The following is a 19,450-nucleotide window of genomic DNA, read 5'->3' as shown; positions in this document are numbered from 1 at the left end:
GAAAATGGGGAGGGGACAGAAGGGACAGGGGAGGGGACAATGGGGGGGACAGAGGGGAGGGGACAGTGGGGAAAATGGGGAGGGGACAAATGGGAGAGGGGAGGGGACAATCGGGACAATGGGGAGGGGACAGATGGACCAGGGGTGGGGACAGTGGGGACAATAGGGACGGGATGGGCTTGGCAGAGGGATCGCGAATGGGGGGTGGGGGCTCCGAGTGGGCGTGTCCAAAGCGGGTGCGGTCGGTGGGCGTGGCCAAGGTGGGCGTGGCCAGGGCGGGCGTGTCCCCCCGCCCCGAGGCGGGCGCGGGCGATGGCGCTGGCGGCGGCGCTGGGGGCGGCTCTGGGGGCGCTGGGGCTGGGGGCGCTCCTGGGGCCCCCCGGCCCCGCTCTGGGGGCGCTCCTGGCCGCTCTGGGCGTTCTGGGGCTGCTGCAGCGGCTCCTCCGGCCGCACCTCTGGGCCGATCTCTCGTTCGCGCTGCGGGCGCTGCGGGTGCGGCGGCGGGCGCGGCGCGGCCCCGGGGGCTGCGTGGTGTCCCGGTTCCTACGGGCGGCCCGGGAGGCGCCGGCGCGGCCGTTCCTGCGGTTCCGGGGACGAGCGGAGCCGCTGGGCAGCGCGGCGCGGAGCGTGGCGCGGGTGGCGAACGCGCTGCGGGCGCTGCCGGCCCCGCCGAGGCCCGGCGACACCGTGGGGCTGCTGGTCGGTAACGAGCCCCGGTTCGTGTGGGGATGGTTCGGGCTGGCGGCGCTCGGAGCCCGCCCGGCCTTCCTGGGAACGGCGCTGAGACCGGCGGGGCTCCGGCACTGCCTGAGGAGCTGCGGGGCCACGGCGCTGCTGGTGGCGGATGGTGAGAAACGAACGGGGGAGAACGGGGGGCACCGGGAGGGGAGCGGGGAATGGAGGGGGAAAGGCACCGGGGGATAACGGGGGCACACTGAGGGGACCGGGGGATAACGGGGGCGAGCGGAGAACGTGGGGAAAAGGGCCCGGAGGAAGCGGGGGGACCAGGGGATAACGGGGGGACACCGAGGGGACCGAGAGGGGAGCGAGGAATGGAGGGGAGAAAACCGGGGGATAACGGGGGGCACCGGGAGGGGAGCGGGGAACGTGCGGGAAAAGGGGCGAGAGGAAGCGGGGGGACACCGAGGGCACCGGGAAGGGAATCGAGAAATGGAGAGGGAAAGGCACCGGGGGGACCGGGGAATAACGGAGGGACACCGGGAGGGGAGCGAGGAATGCAGGGGGCACCGGGGAAACCGGCGAGACCGGGGAATAACGGGGAGACACCGGGACGGGAGCGGGGAGCGTGGGGGAAAAGGGCCGAGAGGATGCGAGGAGATTTTGGAGCCCGGGGATAACGGGGGGACACCGGGGGGACCGGGGGATAACGGGGAGACACCGGGGGACACCGAGGGGACCGGGAGGGGACTGGGGGATAACGGGGACCGCGGAGTGCCGAGATCCCGGGGTATAACGAGGACAGAGCGGGAATACCGGGGATACCGGGGGATGAGAGGACGGGGAACCGGAGTGGGACCAGGGAGATAAAGAACGGGGACGAAGGGAACGAGGAGTGGGTGGCACTTGGGGCACCGGGGATGGCACCGGGGATTGATGGTGGCACCGGGTTTGGGTTGGGTGGCACCGAGGTGGGGTGGTGGCCCCAGGGATGAGCTGATGGCACCACGGGTCGATGGTGGCACCGGGGATTGATGAGCTGGTGGCACCAGGGATGGCACTGGGATGGGGTGGTGGCACCGGGGATGGGGTGGTGGCACCGGGGGTGGGGTGGTGGCACCGGGGATGGCACTGGGGATGGGATGGTGACACCGGGGATGGGGTGGTGGCACTGAGGGTAGGGTGGTGGCACCATGGATGGCACCGGGGTTGGGGTGATGACCCTGGGGATGGGCTGGTGGCACCGGGGGTAGGATGGTGACACCGGGGATGGGGTGGTGACACTGGGGATGGGGTGGTGGCACCATGGATGGCACCGGGGTTGGGGTGATGACACCGGGGATAGGGTGGTGGCACCGGGGCTTGGCTGGTGGCACCGGGGATGGGCTGGTGGCACCGGGGGTAGGATGGTGACATCAGGGATGGGGTGGTGGCACCATGGATGGCACCGGGGTTGAGGTGATGACACCGGGAATGGGGTGATGGCACTGGGGGGTGGTGGCATTGGGGATAGGGTGGTGGCACCGGGAATGGGCCGATGGCACCGGGGATGGCACTGGGGGGTGGTGACACCAGGGGTAGGGGTGGTGGCACCGGGAATGGGCCGATGGCACCGGGGTGTCCCTGCGGATGATGGAGCCGTGAGCCCGGTGCCCCCCGAGCTGCCCCCACGCCCCTCCGTTCCCGCAGAGCTGTTGGGCTCGGTGGCGCCGCTGCTGCCCGCCCTGCGGGAGGACGGGGTGGCCGTGTGGGTGCTCGGGCCGGGGCCGTGCCCCGAGGGCGCCCTGGCCCTGCAGGAGCTGCTGGACGCGGCCTCGGAGCAGCTGCGGCCCGAGGAGCTGTGGGAGCCCGAGGACATGAACGACACGTGCCTGTACATCTTCACCTCGGGCACCACCGGTACGGCGGCACCGGGCATTCTGATTTTTGTCACATTTGGATAAAATTGGCACCGGGGGTGGGCTGGTGGCACCGGGGATGGGCTGGGGGTTGGATGGTGGCACCAGGGATGGGCTCGTGGCACTGGGGGTAGGGGTGGTGGCACCGGGAATGGGGTGGTGACACTGGGGATGGGATGGTGGCACTGAGGATGGCGCTGGGGGTTGGATGGTGGCACCGGGGATGGGGTGGTGGCACCAGAGATGGGATGGTGACATCGGGGATGGCACTGGGCATGCGCTGGTGGCGAGGATGGGATGGTGGCACCGGGAATGGCACCGGGGATGGGCTGGTGGCACCGGGGATGGCGCTGGGGGTTGGATGGTGGCACCTGGGGTAGGGGTGGTGGCACCGGGAATGGGGTGATGGCACCGGGGACGGGCTAGTGGCACCGGGGATGGCACCAGGGGTTGATGGGTTGGTGGCACCAGGGATGGAGCGGTGGCACCAGGGGTCGATGGTGGCACTGAGGATGGGGCGGTGTCACCAGGAGTGAGGTGATGGCACTGGGGATGGCACCAGGGATGGGGTGGTGGCACTGGAGTAGGGTGGTGGCACCGGGAATGGGCTGATGGCACCAGGGATGGGCTGGTGGCACCGAGGGTCGATGGTGACCCCAGGGATGGCACCGGGGATGGGGTGGTGACACCAGGGGTCAATGGTGGCACTGGGGATGGGGTGGTGTCACCAGGAGTGAGGTGATGGCACTGGGGATGGCACCGGGGATGGGGTGGTGGCACTGGAGTAGGGTGGTGGCCCTGAGGATGGGCTGGTGACACCTGGGATGGGCTGGTGGCACCGGGGATGGCACCGGGGCTCAATGGTGGCACCGGGGATGGACTGGTGACCCCCGGGAATGGGCTGGTGGCACCAAGCATGGTACCAAAGTTGGACTGGTGGCACCAGCGATGGGCTTTATAAAATTTTTATGAAATTTTACCAATTTCTATCAATTTTTCTTTTACAAATTGAATTTTTTTCCCCCTCCCAGGGCTCCCCAAGGCCGCCCGCGTGTCCCACCTCAAGGCCGTCATGTGCCTCAGCTTCTACGAGCTGGTGGGAGCCTCCAGCAGGGACGTGGTGTACCTGGCACTGCCCCTCTACCACATGGCAGGGGCACTGCTGGGCATCGTGGGCTGCCTGGGCATCGGTCAGCGGGCACGGGGCTCCCACGGGTGGTTTTGGGGTGTTTTGGGGTGTTTTGGGGGGGTTTTGGGGGGTTTTGGGGGGTTTTGGGGCCCTGCTGGGCATCGTGGGCTGCCTGGGCATCGGTCAGCGGGCACGGGGCACCGGGGGTGGTTTTGGGGTGTTTTATGGTGTTTTGGGGGGGTTTTGGGGCCCTGCTGGGCATCGTGGGCTGCCTGGGCATCGGTCAGCGGGCACGGGGCTCCCACGGGTGGTTTTGGGGTGTTTTATGGTGTTTTATGGTGTTTTGGGGGGGTTTTGAGGCACTGCTGGGCATCGTGAGCTGCCTGGGCATCGGTCAGCGGGCATGGGGGTCCCACTGGTGGTTTTGGGGTGTTTTGGGGTGTTTTGGGGGGTTTTGAGGGGTTTTGGGGGGTTTTGGGGCCCTGCTGGGCATCGTGAGCTGCCTGGGCATCGGTCAGCGGGCACGGGGGTCCCACGGGTGGTTTTGGGGTGTTTTATGGTGTTTTATGGTGTTTTGGGGGGGTTTTGGGGGTTTTGGGGCACTGCTGGGCATCGTGGGCTGCCTGGGCATCGGTCAGCGGGCACGGGGCACCGGGGTGGTTTTGGGGTGTTTTGGGGTGATTTGGGGGGGGTTTTGGGGGGGTTTTGGGGGGTTTTGGGGCACTGCTGGGCATCGTGGGCTGCCTGGGCATCGGTCTGCGGGCACGGGGGTCCCACGGGTGGTTTTGGGGTGTTTTGGGGGTGATTTGTGGTGTTTTGGGGGGGTTTTGGGGCCCTGCTGGGCATCGTGGGCTGCCTGGGCATCGGTCAGCGGGCACGGGGCTCCCACGGGTGGTTTTGGGGTGTTTTATGGTGTTTTGGGGTGTTTTGGGGGGGATTTGGGGGGGTTTTGGGGGGGTTTTGGGGCCCTGCTGGGCATCGTGGGCTGCCTGGGCATCGGTCAGCGGGCACGGGGCACCGGGGGTGGTTTTGGGGTGTTTTTGGGATGTTTTTGGGGATGTTTTTGGGGGTGTTTTTGACGTGTTTTGGGGGTGTTTTTGGGGTATTTTGGGGGTGTTTTGGGGGTGTTTTTGGGGGTGTTCTGGGGATGTTTTTGGGGATGTTTTAGGGGTGTTTTGGAGATGTTTTTCGGATGTTTTGGGAATATTTTGGGGCTGGTTTTGGGGATGTTTTGGGGGTGTTTTTTGGATGTTTTTGGGATGGTTTTGGGGGTGTTTTGAGCATGTTTTTTGGGATGTTTTGGGGGTGGTTTTTGGGGTGTTTTGGGGATGTTTTGGGGGTGTTTTGGGGTTGTTTTTGGGCGTGTTTTTGGGGATGTTTGGGGTGTTTTGGAGGTGTTATTGGGGGTGTTTTGGGGATGTTTTTGGGGATGTTTTGGGGATGTTTGGTGGCATTTTGGGGGGATGTTTTGGTGTTTTATTGGGGGGCATTTTTGGGGATGTTTTGGGGCTATTTTGGGGGCGTTTTGGAGGTGTTTTGGGGATGTTTCGGGGGTGGTTTTGGGATGTTTTTGGGGGTGTCTTTGGGGATGTTTTGGGGATTTTTCGGGGTGTTATTGGGGGTGATTTTGGGGAGGTTTTTGGGGCTGTTTTGGGGATATTTTGGGGAAGTTTTGGGGGTGTTTTGGGGTTGTTTTGGGGGTGTTTTGGGGATGTTTCGGGGTGGTTTTGGGATATTTTTGGGGATGTTTTGGGGTGTTATTGGGGATTTTTCGGAGTGTTATTGGGGGTGATTTTGGGGAGGTTTTTGGGGCTGTTTTGGGGATATTTTGGGGGAGTTTTGGGGGTGTTTTGGGGGTGTTTTTTGGGATGTTTTGGGCGTGGTTTTGGTATTGTATTGGGGGGTGTTTTGGGGGTGGTTTTGGGGATTTTTCGGGGTGTTATTAGGGGTGATTTTGGGGAGGTTTTTGGGGCTGTTTTGGGGATGTTTTGGGGGTGTTTTGGGGGTGGTTTTGGGATGTTTTTGGGGGTGTCTTTGGGGATGTTTTGGGGATGCTTTTGGGGATTTTTCGGGGTGTTATTGGGGGTGATTTTGGGGAGGTTTTTGGGGCTGTTTTGGGGGTATTTTGGGGGTGTTTCGGGATGTTTTGGGCGTGGTTTTGGTATTGTATTGGGGGGTGTTTTAGGGGTAGTTTTGGGTGTTTTTAGGATATTTTAGGGGTGCTTTTTTGGGGGTGTTTTGGGGGTGTTTTGGGGCTGTTTTGGGGATGTTTTGGGGGTGTTTCTGGGATATTTTGGGGCTGTTTTGGGGCTGTTTTTGGGGCTGTTTTGGGGCTGATCCCCCCATCTCCGTGCCGCAGGAGCCACGTGTGTGCTGAAGGAGAAGTTCTCGGCCAGCCAGTTCTGGGAGGATTGCCGCGCCGAGGGCGTCACCGTGTTCCAGTACATCGGGGAGCTGTGCCGCTACCTCGTCAACCAGCCCCAGGTCGGGGGGACACAATGGGGGTCCCGGGGGGGTCCCCTGGAGCTGAGGGGAGTCCCAGGCTGGGGAGGGGGTCCTGGGCTGGGGAGGGGTCCCGGGGGGGTCCCCTGGAGCTGACGGTGGTGCTGGGCTTGAGGGGGCTCCCGGGGGTTCCCTGGAGCTGGTGGGGGTCCCGAATTGGGGTGGTCCTGGTGGGTTCCCCAGAGCTGTTGGTGGTCCCGGGCCAGGTTGGGGAGGGTCCCGTGGGGCTCTCCCAGAGCTGTCGGTGGTCCCGGGCTGAGAGGGGGTCCCGGGGGGTTCTCCAGATCTGGGGGGGCGTCCCAAGAGTCCCCCCGAGCTGACGGTGGCCCTGGGCCAGGCTGGAGGGTCCTGAGGGGTTCAGGAGGGTCCTGAGGGTCCTGAGGGGTTCCCTGGAGCAGGGTGGGGGTCCCGGGGGACTCCCCAGGAGCTGATGGTGGTCCTGGGATGAGGGGAGGGTCCCGTGGGGTTCTCCCAGAGCTGATGGTGGTCCCAAGGGATTCCCGGTGCCCCCGAGGGTTCCTGGTGATTCCACGGTGACCCCGAGGGTTTCCCGGTGTTCCCGAGGGGTTCCCAGTGGTCCCAAGGGGTTCCCGGTGCTGACGGTGGTCCCGAGGGTTCCTGGTGGTCCTGAGGGTCTCTCGGTGGTCCCAAGGGGTTCCCGGTGGTCACAGGGGTTTCCCAGTGGTCCCAAGGGGTTCCCGGTGCTGACGGTGGCCCTGGGCCGGTCCCAAGGGGTTCCCGGTGGTCCCGAGGGGTTCCCGGTGGTCCCAAGGGGTTCCCGGTGGTCCTGAGGGGTTCCCGGTGCCCCCAAGGGGTTCCCGGTGGTCCCGGGCGGTTCCCGGTGCCCCCGAGGGGTTCCCAGTGGTCCCAAGGGGTTCCCGGTGCCCCCGAGGGTTTCCCAGTGGTCCCAAGGAGTTCCCAGTGGTTCCGAGGGGTTCCCGGTGGTCCCGGGCGGTTCCCGGTGGTCCCGAGGGGTTCCCGGTGCCCCCGAGGGGTTCCCGGTGCCCCCGAGGGGTTCCCGGTGGTCCCGGGCGGTTCCCGGTGGTCCCAAGGGGTTCCCAGTGGTCCCGAGGGGTTCCCGGTGGTCCCAAGGGGTTCCCGGTGGTCCCGGGCGGTTCCCGGTGGTCCCAAGGGGTTCCCGGTGCCCCCAAGGGGTTCCCGGTGGTCCCAAGGGGTTCCCGGTGGTCCCGGGCGGTTCCCGGTGCCCCCGAGGGCCCCCGGCACTGACGCTGCCCCCCCAGCGCCCCGCGGAACGGCAGCACGGGCTCCGGCTGGCCGTGGGCAGCGGGCTCCGGCCCGACGTGTGGCGCAGCTTCCAGCGGCGCTTCGGGCCCGTGCGCGTGGTGGAGACGTACGGGATGAGCGAGGGCAACGTGACCCTGTTCAACTACACCGGCACGCCCGGCGCCGTGGGCCGCTGCTCCGCCCTCTACAAGGTCTGCAAATACAGAAATACAGAAATATATAAATATATAAATATATAAATATAAATATAAATATATAACTATATAACGTGACCCTGTTCAACTACACCGGCACGCCCGGCGCCGTGGGCCGCTGCTCCGCCCTCTACAAGGTCTGCAAATATAGAAATATAGAAATATATAAATATAAATATATAAATATAAATATATAACTATATAACGTGACCCTGTTCAACTACACCGGCACCCCCGGCGCCGTGGGCCGCTGCTCCGCCCTCTACAAGGTCTGCAAATACAGAAATATATAAATATATAAATATATAAATATATAAATATATAAATATATAAATATATAAATATATAAATATATAAATATATAAATATATAAATATATAAATATATAAATATAAATATATAACTGTGTAACGTGACCCTGTTCAACTACACCGGCACCCCCGGCGCCGTGGGCCGCTGCTCCGCCCTCTACAAGGTCTGCAAATGTAGAAATACATAAATATATAAATATAGAAATATAGAAATATAGAAATATAAAAATATAAATATAAATATATAACTATATAACGTGACCCTGTTCAACTACACCGGCACCCCCGGCCAGGAAAATAGGCCGGGAAAATATATTTATTTTTATAAGGAAATATATAAATATATTTATATAATTTTTGTTGTGAGATGGGACTATAAATAAAGGAGGGTTTGGGTTAGGACTAAGGGACAAAAGTTCATTATTTTACATTTATTAGAGCTGTTTTTAGGGTTTTGTTTAGTTTTAAAAAGTAACATTTTTATTTCTCTTTATTAATTTAATTTAATTTTAATTTAATATTTTAATTTTATTTTCATTAATAAAAATAACCCTTCCCCTCCCTGTCCCAGCTCTTCTCCCCGTTCGAGGTCGTTCGTTACGACGTCGCTGCCGGGGCACCGGAGCGGGACCGGAACGGGCGCTGCATCCGCGCCAGCACCGGTGAGCAGCGGGATGGATCCCAAATTATGGATATTGATCTAGAAACCACATCCAAACACTCTGACCGTTTAGAGTTAGAAATTGTGAGTTTGTTTTGGGGGTAACTCCCAAATACACGCTGTGATTTACAGGTAATTACAGATTTTTATCTATACAATATTGAATATCCAAATATTCATTACTTTGGTACATCCCATTCCCAATATGGATATTGATCTATGGATTTTAATATCTCTGACAATTTAAAGTTAGAAAGTTAATAACTCCCAAATTTACACTACACACACCGTGATTCACAGGTGATTACACATTATATCTATACAATATTGAATATCCAAATATTCATTACTTTGGTACATCCCATTCCCAACATGGATATTGATATCTAAAATCTATCTAAAATCTATCTATCTAAAATCTGGATTTTGATATCCAGAAAACTCTTGACAATTTAAAGTTAGGAAGTGAATGTTTATTGTGGGATAACTCCCAACTACACACTGTGATTTACAGGTGATTACAGATTTTATCTCTACAATAAATACCCAAATACATGGATATTTATGTATTTGGGTATTTATTGTAGAGATAAAATGAATACCCAAAATACAAATACGCATTCATAACTCTGATACATCCCATTCCCCACTTTGTATGGTAATTAGTTCAAAAGTTATTAAGCATGAGTAGTTTGTTCCTGGGCTATTTTAATTAACTCCAAATTCTCTAAATTCCCTGAATTTTGTGTCCCCCATGTCCCCAGGTGAGACGGGGCTGCTGATCACCCTGGTGACACCCCGGTTAAAATAATTAATATATTTTAATTAACTCAAATTTCTCTAAATTCCCTGAATTTTGTGTCCCCATGCCCCCAGGTGAGACGGGGCTGCTGATCGCCCCGGTGACGCCCTGGACTCCATTCCTGGGCTATTTTAATTAACTCAAATTTCTCTAAATTCCCTGAATTTTGTGTCCCCCATGCCCTCAGGTGAGACGGGGCTGCTCCGTTCCTGGGCTATTTTAATTAATTAAAATTTCTCTAAATTCCCTGAATTTTGTGCCCCCATATCCTCAGGTGAGACGGGGCCGCTGATCGCCCCGGTGACACCCCGGTTAAAATAATTAATATATTTTAATTAACTCAAATTTCTCTAAATTCCCTAAATTTTATCACCCCATGCCCTCAGGTGAGACGGGGCTGCTGATCACCCCGGTGACACCCCGGTTAAAATAATTAATATATTTTAATTAACTCAAATTTCTTTAAATTCCCTAAATTTTATTTCGCTGTCCCCCAGGTGAGACGGGGCTGCTGATCACCCCGGTGACACCCAGGACTCCGTTCCTGGGTTATTTTAATTAATTCAAATTTCTCTAAATTCACTAAATTTTATTTCGCTGTCCCCCAGGTGAGACGGGGCTGCTGATTGTCCTGGTGATGCCCTGGACTCCATTCCTGGGCTATTTTAATTAATTAAAATTTCTCTAAATTCCCTGAATTTTGTGCCCCCATATCCTCAGGTGAGACGGGGCCGCTGATCGCCCCGGTGACACCCCAGACTCCATTCCTGGGCTATTTTAATTAATTCAAATTTCTCTAAATTCCCTGAATTTTGTGTCCCCATGCCCCCAGGTGAGACGGGGCTGCTGATCGCCCTGGTGAGGCCCTGGTCTCCATTCCTGGGCTATTTTAATTAACTCAAATTTCTTTAAAATCTCTCAATTTTATTTCGCTGTCCCCCAGGTGAGACGGGGCTGCTGATTGCCCTGGTGATGCCCTGTACTCCATTCCTGGGCTATTTTAATTAATTAAAATTTCTTTAAATTCCCTGAATTTTGTGTCCCCATGCCCCCAGGTGAGACGGGGCTGCTGATCACCCCGGTTAAAATAATTAATATATTTTAATTAACTCAAATTTCTTTAAAATCTCTCCATTTTATTTCGCTGTCCCCCAGGTGAGACGGGGCTGCTGATCGCGCCGGTCACTCCCCGCACGCCGTTCCTGGGTTACGCCGGCAGCCGGGAGCTCTCGGAGCAGAAATTGCTCCGCGGGGTTTTCACCGAGGGCGACGAATTCTTCAACACCGGGGACCTGGTGGAGCAGGACCGGGAGCAGTTCGTGCGCTTCCGGGACCGCACCGGGGACACCTTCAGGTGCCGGGGACACCCCGGGCTGGGGACAAACCCAGGGACACCCCCAGGGACACCCCCAGAGCCCCTTCCTTGCATGACCAGGGATGGGGACATCCCCAGAGCCCCCCCTGTGACAGGGAGACCCCCAGGGACATCCCCATGATGGGGACACCTCCAGGGACACCCCATGAGGTGGGGACACCCCCAGAGCCCACTCCTCAAAATGGGGCACCCCCAGAGGCACCCCTGGGATGGGGACACCTCCAGGGACACCCCCGGGGTGGAGACACCCCCATGGGGTGGGGAGACCACCAGGGACACCCCTGGGGACTGGGGGGACACCCAGGGACACCCCCAGAGCACCCCCGGGATGGGGACACCCTCAGGGACTGGGACACCCCCAGAGCCCCCTCCCCATGATGGGGACACCTCCAGGGACACCCCCAGGGACACCCCTGGGGACTGGGGGGACACCCAGGGACACCCCCAGAGCCCCCCTCATAATGGGGACACCCCCAAAGCCCACTCCTCAAAATGGGACACCCCCAGAGACCCCCCTGGGATGGGGACACCTCCAGGGAGAACCCCTGCAATGGGGACACCCCCAGGGACACCCCTGGGATGGAGACACCCCCATGGGGTGGGGAGACCACCAGGGACACCCCCAGAGCCCCCCCTGTGACAGGGAGACCCCCAGGGACATCCCCGAGATGGGGAGACCCCCAGAGACGCCCCTGGGATGGGGAGACCCCCAGGGACACCCCCAGAGCCCCTTCCTTGCATGACCAGGGATGGGGACACCCTCAGGGACATCCCCTGGGACTGGGACACCCCCAGAGCCCCCTCCCCATGATGGGGACACCTCCAGGGACACCCCATGGGGTGGGGACACCCCCAGAGCCCACTCCTCAAAATGGGGCACCCCCAGAGACGCCCCTGGGATGGAGACACCCCCATGGGGTGGGGAGACCACCAGGGACACCCCTGGGGACTGGGGGGACACCCCCAGAGCACCCCCCGGGATGGGGACACCCTCAGGGACATCCCCTGGGACTGGGACACCCCCAGAGCCCCCTCCCCATGATGGGGACACCTCCAGGGACACCCCATGGGGTGGGGAGAGCCCCAGGGACAACCCCAGGATGGGGACACCCCTAGAGCCCACTCCTCAAAATGGGGGACCCCCCTGGGATGGGGACACCTCCAGGGACATCCCCCAGGATGGGAAGACCCCCAGGGACACCCCCAGAGCCCCTTCCTTGCATGACCAGGGATGGGGACACCCCCAGAGCCCCCTCCCCATGATGGGGACACCTCCAGGGACACCCCATGGGGTGGGGAGACCCCCAGAGCCCACTCCTCAAAATGGGACACCCCCAGAGACCCCCCTGAGACAGGGAGACCCCCAGAGACCCTCCTGGAACAGGGAGACCCCCAGAGCCCCCCTCATAATGGGGACACCCCCAAAGCCCACTCCTCACAATGGGACACCCCCAGAGCCCCCCCTGAGACAGGGAGACCCTCAGGGACCCTCCTGGAAAAGGGAGACCCCCAGAGCCCCCCTCCCCACAATGGGACACCCCCAGAGCCTCCTCCCTGTATGACCAGGGATGGGGAGACCCCCAAAGCCCCCTCCCCCCCCCAGGACAGGGACACCCCCAGGGACATCCCTGGGATGGGGACACCTCCAGGGACATCCCCAGGATGGGGAGACCCCCAGGGACATCCCCAGAGCCCCTTCCTTGCATGACCAGGGATGGGGACACACCCCAGAGCCCCCTCCCCATGATGGGGACACCTCCAGGGACACCCCATGAGGTGGGGAGACCCCCAGGGACCCTCCTGGAACAGGGACACCCCTAGAGCCCCCCTCGTAATGGGGACACCCCCAAAGCCCACTCCTCACAATGTGACACCCCCAGAGCCCACTCCTCAAAATGGGGCACCCCCAGAGACCCCCCTGGGATGGGGACACCTCCAGGGACATCCCCCAGGATGGGAAGACCCCCAGGGACACCCCCAGAGCCCCTTCCTTGCATGACCAGGGATGGGGACACCCCCAGAGCCCCCTCCCCATGATGGGGACACCTCCAGGGACACCCCATGTGGTGGGGAGACCCCCAGAGCCCACTCCTCAAAATGGGACACCCCCAGAGCCCCCCCTGAGACAGGGAGACCCCCAGAGACCCTTCTGGAACAGGGACACCCCCAGAGACCCCCTCATAATGGGGACACCCCCAAAGCCCACTCCTCACAATGGGACACCCCCAGAGCCTCCTCCCTGTATGACCAGGGATGGGGAGACCCCCAAAGCCCCCTCCCACCCCCAGGACAGGGACACCCCCAGGGACATCCCCAAGATGAGGAGACCCCCAGGGACACCCCCAGGACAGGGACACCCCCAGGGTGAGGAGACCCCCAAGGACACCCCTCTCAATGGAGACACCCCCAGAGCCCCCTCCCCAGAGTGGGGACACCCCCAGAGCCACCCCCAGGACAGGGACACCCCCAGAGACCCTGCTGGGATGGGGAGACCCCCAAGGACACCCCCAGAGTCCCCTCCCCACAATGGGACACCCCCAGAGCCTCCTCCCTGTATGACCAGGGATGGGGAGACCCCCAAAGCCCCCTCCCCCCCCCAGGACAGGGACACCCCCAGGGACATCCCCGAGATGGGGAGACCCCCAGAGACCCTGCTGGGATGGGGAGACCCCCAAGGACACCCCCAGAGTCCCCTCCCCACCATGGGGACACTTCCAGGGACCCTTCTGGGATGGGGAGACCCCCAGACCCCCCCTCCCTGCACAGCCAGGGGGGCTCAGCCCTGTGGAATGTTCTGGGCTTGTCTCAGGAGAGGTCGGGGGTCCCGGGGGGTCCCGGGGGTGTTTGGGGGTCCCGGGAGGTCCTGGGGGTGTTTGGGGGTCCCGGGGGTGTTTGGGGGTCCCCTGGGGGTCCCCATTAAACGTTTTCCTCTCCCCCCGCCCCAGGTGGAAGGGGGAGAACGTGGCCACCACCGAGGTGAGCGAGGCGCTGCTGGCCCACGAGTCCCTGCAGGACGCCACCGTCTACGGGGTCACCGTGCCAGGTACGGCCACCGAGTGTCCCCAAATGTCCCCAGATGTCCCCCAAATATTCCCAAGTGTCCCCCCCAAATGTCCCCAATCCCCCCAATGTCCCCAAGCCCCCCAATGTCCCCAATGTCCCTAAATGTCCCCAATGTTCTCAACACCCCCAATGTCCCCAAATATCCCCAATGTCTTCAATGTCCCAAATGTCCCCGATGTCCCCAATGCCCCCCAATGTCCCCGATGTTCCCAATATCCCAAATCCCCTCAGTGTCCCCAACGCCCCCAAATGTGCCCAAATATTCTCGATGTCCCCAATGTCCCCAGTGTCCCCAATCCCTCCAATGTCCCCAATGTCCCCAATGTCCCCAATCCCCCAAACGTCCCCAATGTCCCCAATCCCCCCCAATGTCCCCAACGTCCCCAATGTCCCCAGTCCCCCCAGTGTCCCCAATGTCCCCAATCCCCCCAATGTCCCCAATGTCCCCAATGTCCCCAATGTCCCCCAATGTCCCCAAATGTCCCCAATGTCCTCAGTGTCCCCAACACCCCCAATGTCCCCAGTGTCCCCAATGTCCCTGATGTCCCCCAATGTCCCCAATGTCCCCAAACCCCCCAATGTCCCCAACATCCCCAGTGTCCCCAATGGCTCCAATGTCCCCAATGTCCCCAATATCCCAATGTCCCCCAATGTCCCCAATCCCCCCGATGTCCCCAATGTCCCCAGTGTCCCCAATGTCCCCAATGTCCCCAATCCCCCAGTGTCCCCAATGTCCCCAATCTCCCCAGTGTCCCCAGTGTCCCCAGTCCCCCCAGTGTCCCCACCGTCCCCTCTCCCGCAGGACACGAGGGCCGGGCCGGCATGGCCGCTCTCGTTCTGCGCCCCGGGCACTCCCTGGACGGCCCCGGGCTCTACCGGCACCTGGAGCGGCTCCTGCCGCCCTACGCGCTGCCCCGCTTCCTGCGGCTGACGGTACCGGGGGATAACGGGGGTACCGGGGGTACCGGGGTACCGGGGGGAACGGGGAAACGGGGGGAACGGAGGAACGGGGGGAACGGGGGAACGGGGGAACGGGGAAACGGGGGAACGGGGGAACGGGGGAACGGGGAAACGGGGGAACGGGGAAACGGGGGAACGGGGGAACGGGGGAACGGGGGAACGGGGGGAACGGGGGAACGGGGGGAACGGGGGGAACGGGGGAACGGGGGGAACGGGGGAACGGGGGAACGGGGAAACGGGGGAACGGGGAAACGGGGAAACGGGGGAACGGGGGAACGGGGGCACCTGGAGCGGCTCCTGCCGCGCTGCCCCGCTTCCTGCGGCTGACGGTACCGGGGGATAACGGGGGGTACCGGGGGTGCTGGGGGGTCCCCGGGGGATGCTTGGGGGTCCTGGAGGGTGCTGGAGGGTCCCCAGGGGGTCCCGGGAGGTGCTGGGCTGTCCCAGAGGGTCCCGGTGGGTCCCAGGGGTGCTCAGGGGGCTGTTTGGGGTGCTTGGGGGTCCTGGGGTGTCCTGGGGGTACCGGGGGGTACTCGGGGGTGCTTGGGGTGTACTGGCGGGTGTTTGGGGTCCTGGGGGATCCCAGAGGGTCCCGGTGGGTCCCAGGGGTGCTCAGGGGGCTGTTTGGGGGTGTTTGGGGTGTTTGGGGGTCCTGGGTGTGCTTGGGGGTCCCCGGGGGTTGCTAAGGGGTGCTCAGGGTGGTCCCAGGGGGTGCTCAGGGGGTCCCGGGGGGTGCTCAGGGTCTCCCGGGGGGTGTTTAGGGGTCCCAGGAGGTACCGGAGGGTCCTGGGGTGTCCTGGGGGTACCGGGGGGTGCTCGGGGGGTGCTTGGGGTGTACCGGGCGGGTGTTTGGGGGTCCTGGGGGTGCTGGGGGATCCCAGAGGGTCCCGGTGGGTCCCAGGGGTGCTCAGGGGGCTGTTTGGGGGTGTTTGGGGTGCTTGGGGGTCCTGGGTGTGCTTGGGGGTCCCCGGGGGTTGCTCAGGGGGTACTGGGGGGTGCTCAGGGTGGTCCCAGGGGGTGTTTAGAGGTCCCAGGGGGTCCCGGCGGATGCTCGGTGGGTACCAGGGGTACCGGAGGGTCCTGGGGTGTCCTGGGGGTACCGGGGGGTGCTTGGGGTGTACCAGCAGGTGTTTGGGGGTGCTGGGGGATCCCAGAGGGTCCCGGTGGGTCCCGGGGGTGCTCAGGGGGTCCTGGGGGGTCCTGGAAGGTGCTCAGGGATCCTGGGGGGTGCTCAGGGGTCCCAGAGGGTCCCGGAGGGTGCTCGGGGGTCCCTGGGGGTCCCGGGGTTGCTCAGGGGGGTGCTCAGGGGTGTTTGGGGTTGTTCGGGGGTCCCGGGGAGTGCTTGAGGGGTCCCTGGGGTGCTCGGGATGTGCTCAGGGATCCCTGGGGGTCCTGGGGGTGCTCAGGGGGATCCCGGGGGTCCCCAATGCACCCCCTGTGTCGCCAGGAGGGGCTGGACATGACCGAGACGTTCAAGCAGCAGAAGGTGCGGCTGGCGCGGGACGGCTGCGACCCCGCGCTGGCGGCGGAGCCGCTGCTGGTGCTGGACGAGGCCGCCCGAGCCTTCGTCCCGCTGGACGCCGAGCGCTGGCAGCGCCTCCGGGACGGGCGGCTCCGCATCTGAGCCCGCGGAGGGGTCCCGGGGCCATTTCTGGGGTCCCCGTGTCTGTCCCGGGGGTCCCTGTGTCCATTTTGGGGCTCCCCGTGTTTGTCCCGGGGGTCCCTGTGTTCATCCCAGGGGTCCCCGTGTCAATTCTGGGGTCCCCGTGTCTGCCTTGAGGGTCCCCATGTCCATTATGGGGCTCCATTGTCAATTTTGGGGGTCCTTGTGTCCATTTTTGGGGTCCCCGTGTCTGTCCCAAGGGTCAATTTTGAGGTCCCCGTGTCCATTTTTGGGGTCCCCGTGTCCATTGTGGGGTCCTTGTGGGCATTTTTGGGGTCCCCGTGTCCATTTTGGGGTCTCCATGTCCATTTTTGGGGTCCCCAAATCCGTCCCTGTCCCCCCTCAGCCACCGGTGCCTTCCCCCCCTCCCTCCGGGGGCTCTTTGTACACAGAATTTTCCCATTTTTGGGTCTTTTTTAGCAAAGAAAATTCCTTTTGTAGCAAATCTGGTCCCTGTCACCCCCAAATCGGGGACACCGAAATTTGTGTCCCCGTGTCCTGGAGGATTTTTGGGGGTCCCCCCCTAATTTGCCACCCTGGTAAATGATTCTTCTGTTAATTAAAACATTGTTACAAAAGGCCGAAGTTTTAATTAATTTTATTTTTAAGCCTTTCTCCAAAAACTGGGGGATCCTCACCCCTCCCACACTCTGCCATCAGCCCCGAGCTCAAACCCGATGGAAAAGAGGGAAAAAATGGGGAAAATCCTTAAATTTGTGCAAAAAAACCCCATTTCCACCCACCCCCACCCCAAGCCAGAAATTGGGATCCAAAATCCTCAAATTGGGGCTGAAATTGTCCAAATTTGGACCAAACCCGACAGATCCAAATCCCCAAAGTTGTGCCTGAAAGATGGAAATGAAATCCTGCAGATGGGGCTGAAAGGCCAAAAATGGGATTAAATTCGGAGATTTTGGGGCTGGATCCAGGAATTCCACTGGAATTCTGTAAATTGGGATCAGAATTCCAAACACAGAAATTTGGGCCCAAAATCCTGGAAATTGGGACCAAAACCCCACAATTCTGGACTGAAATTGGACCTAAAATCTTGATTTTTTTTTTTTCCACTGCGCTGAAATCCTGGAAATTTTACTGAAATTCCCAAATTTGGGCAAGAAATAAAAAACCTGGGTGTGAAATCCTGAAAACTGGGAGTGGAACTCAACGGTTTGGGCTGAAATGTTGGAATTATGGGCTGAAATCCTGGAATTTTGGGGGCCTAAAATCCTGGCTTTTTGGGCTGAAATCCTGGAATTTTGGGACTGAAATTCTGACATTTTTTTGGGCTGAAATCCTGGAATTTTTGGGCCTGGAACCCTGGATTTTTTTTGCTAAAATGCTGGAATTTCGGGCTAAAATCCTGGAATTTTTGGGGCTGAAATGCTGGAAAATTTTTTTGCTAAAACACTGGAATTTCAGGCTAAAATGCTGGAATTTAGGGCTAAAATCACAGTTTTTTCTTTCTGAAATCCTGGAAATTTTGAGGCTAAAATACTGGAATTTCACGCTAAAAGAATGGATTTTATTTTCTAAAATCATGGAACTTTTGGGGCTGAAACCCTGTATTTTTTTTTTGCTAAAATCCTGGGATTTCAGGCTGAAATAACGGATTTTTGGGCTGAATTCCTGGAACTTTTGGGGCTTAAATCCTGGATTTTTTGGGCTGAAATGTGGGAATTTTGGGCTGAAATAATGAATTTTTGGGGCTGAAACGCTGCAATTTTGGGCTAAAATCCTGATATTTCAGGCTGAAATCCTGAATTCTTCTTCCTGTAATCCTGGAACTTTTGGGGCTGAAACCCTGGGGGTTTTTTTGGTTTTTTTTTTGGTTTTTTTTGCTAAAATCCTGGAATTTCGGGCTGAAGTAACGGATTTTTGGGGCTGAAATGCTGCAATTTCGGGCTGAAATGCTGCAATTTTGGGCTGAAATAATGGATTTTTTGGGGCTGAAATAATGGATTTTTGACCTAAAATGCTGATATTTCGGGCTGAAGTAATGGATTTTTGGGCTGAAAAGCTGCAATTTCTGGCTAAAATAACGGAATTTTGGGCTGAAATGCTGCAATTTCTGCAATTTTCGGGCTGAAATTACGGATTTTTGGGCTGAAATAATGGATTTTTGACCTGAAATGCTGATATTTCGGGCTGAAATAATGGATTTTTGGGCTGAAATGCTGCAATTTCGGGCTAAAATAACGGATTTTTGGGCTGAAATCCTGGAATTTTGGGCTGAAATAATGGATTTTTGGGCTGAAATGCTGCAATTTCCGGCTGAAATAACGGAATTTTGGGCTGAAATAATGGAATTTCGGGATGAAATAACGAATTTTTGGGCAGAAACGCTGCAATTTTGGGCTGAAATAATGGATTTTTTGGGGCTGAAACGCTGCAATTTCTGCAATTTCGGGCTGAAATAACGGATTTTTGGGCTGAAATGCTGATATTTCGGGCTGGAATAACGGATTTTTGGGCTGGAATAACAGATTTTTGGGCTGAAATGCTGCAATTTCGGGCTGAAATGCTGATATTTCAGGCTGAAATAACAGATTTTTGGGGCTGAAATGCTGATATTTTGGGCTAAAGTAACGGATTTTTGGGCTGAAATAACGGATTTTTGGGCTGAAATAATGGAATTTCGGGCTGAAGGAATGGATTTTTGGGCTGAAACGCTGCAATTTCGGGCTAAAATGTGGGAATTTTGGGCTGAAATGCTGATATTTCGGACTGAAATAACAGAATTTTGGGCTGAAATAACGGATTTTTGGGCTGAAATGCTGCAATTTTGAGCTGAAGTAACAGATTTTTGGGCTGAAATGCTGCAATTCTGGGCTAAAATAATGGATTTTTGAGCTGAAATGCTGATATTTCGGGCTGAAATAACGGAATTTTGGGCTGAAATAATGGAATTTCGGGCTGAAATAACAGATTTTTGGGCTGAAATGCTGCAATTTCGGGCTGAAATAATGGAT

At 58.6% G+C, this 19,450-nt stretch overlaps 1 protein-coding gene across 1 annotated transcript; it reads left to right on the top strand.

Moving 5' to 3' along the window:
- The first annotated feature begins 282 nt into the window (after positions 1-282).
- SLC27A3 (solute carrier family 27 member 3) lies at positions 283-17,062 on the top strand. The gene is made up of 10 exons (XM_064732651.1): positions 283-847; positions 2,368-2,577; positions 3,608-3,766; positions 6,065-6,189; positions 7,449-7,643; positions 8,529-8,619; positions 10,576-10,774; positions 13,741-13,838; positions 14,661-14,791; positions 16,266-17,062. The coding sequence occupies exons 1-10, from the start codon at positions 313-315 to the stop codon at positions 16,440-16,442; spliced, it is 1,920 nt and encodes a 639-aa protein (XP_064588721.1). The 5' UTR covers positions 283-312; the 3' UTR covers positions 16,443-17,062.
- The last annotated feature ends 2,388 nt before the right edge of the window (positions 17,063-19,450 follow it).

Source organism: Zonotrichia leucophrys, chromosome 25, assembly GCF_028769735.1.
Source record: "Zonotrichia leucophrys gambelii isolate GWCS_2022_RI chromosome 25, RI_Zleu_2.0, whole genome shotgun sequence".
Classification (NCBI taxonomy): Eukaryota; Metazoa; Chordata; class Aves; order Passeriformes; family Passerellidae; genus Zonotrichia; species Zonotrichia leucophrys.
This window is presented reverse-complemented; position numbering and strand designations above follow the sequence as displayed.

Coding starts and splice junctions, on each gene's coding strand:
- SLC27A3 (XM_064732651.1), top strand. CDS start 313: ATGGCGCTGGCGGCGGCGCTGGGGGCGGCTCTGGGGGCGCTGGGGCTG. Junction 848..2,367: donor GGCGCTGCTGGTGGCGGATG/GTGAGAAACGAA, acceptor CCGTTCCCGCAG/AGCTGTTGGGCTCGGTGGCG. Junction 7,644..8,528: donor GCTGCTCCGCCCTCTACAAG/GTCTGCAAATAC, acceptor TCCCTGTCCCAG/CTCTTCTCCCCGTTCGAGGT.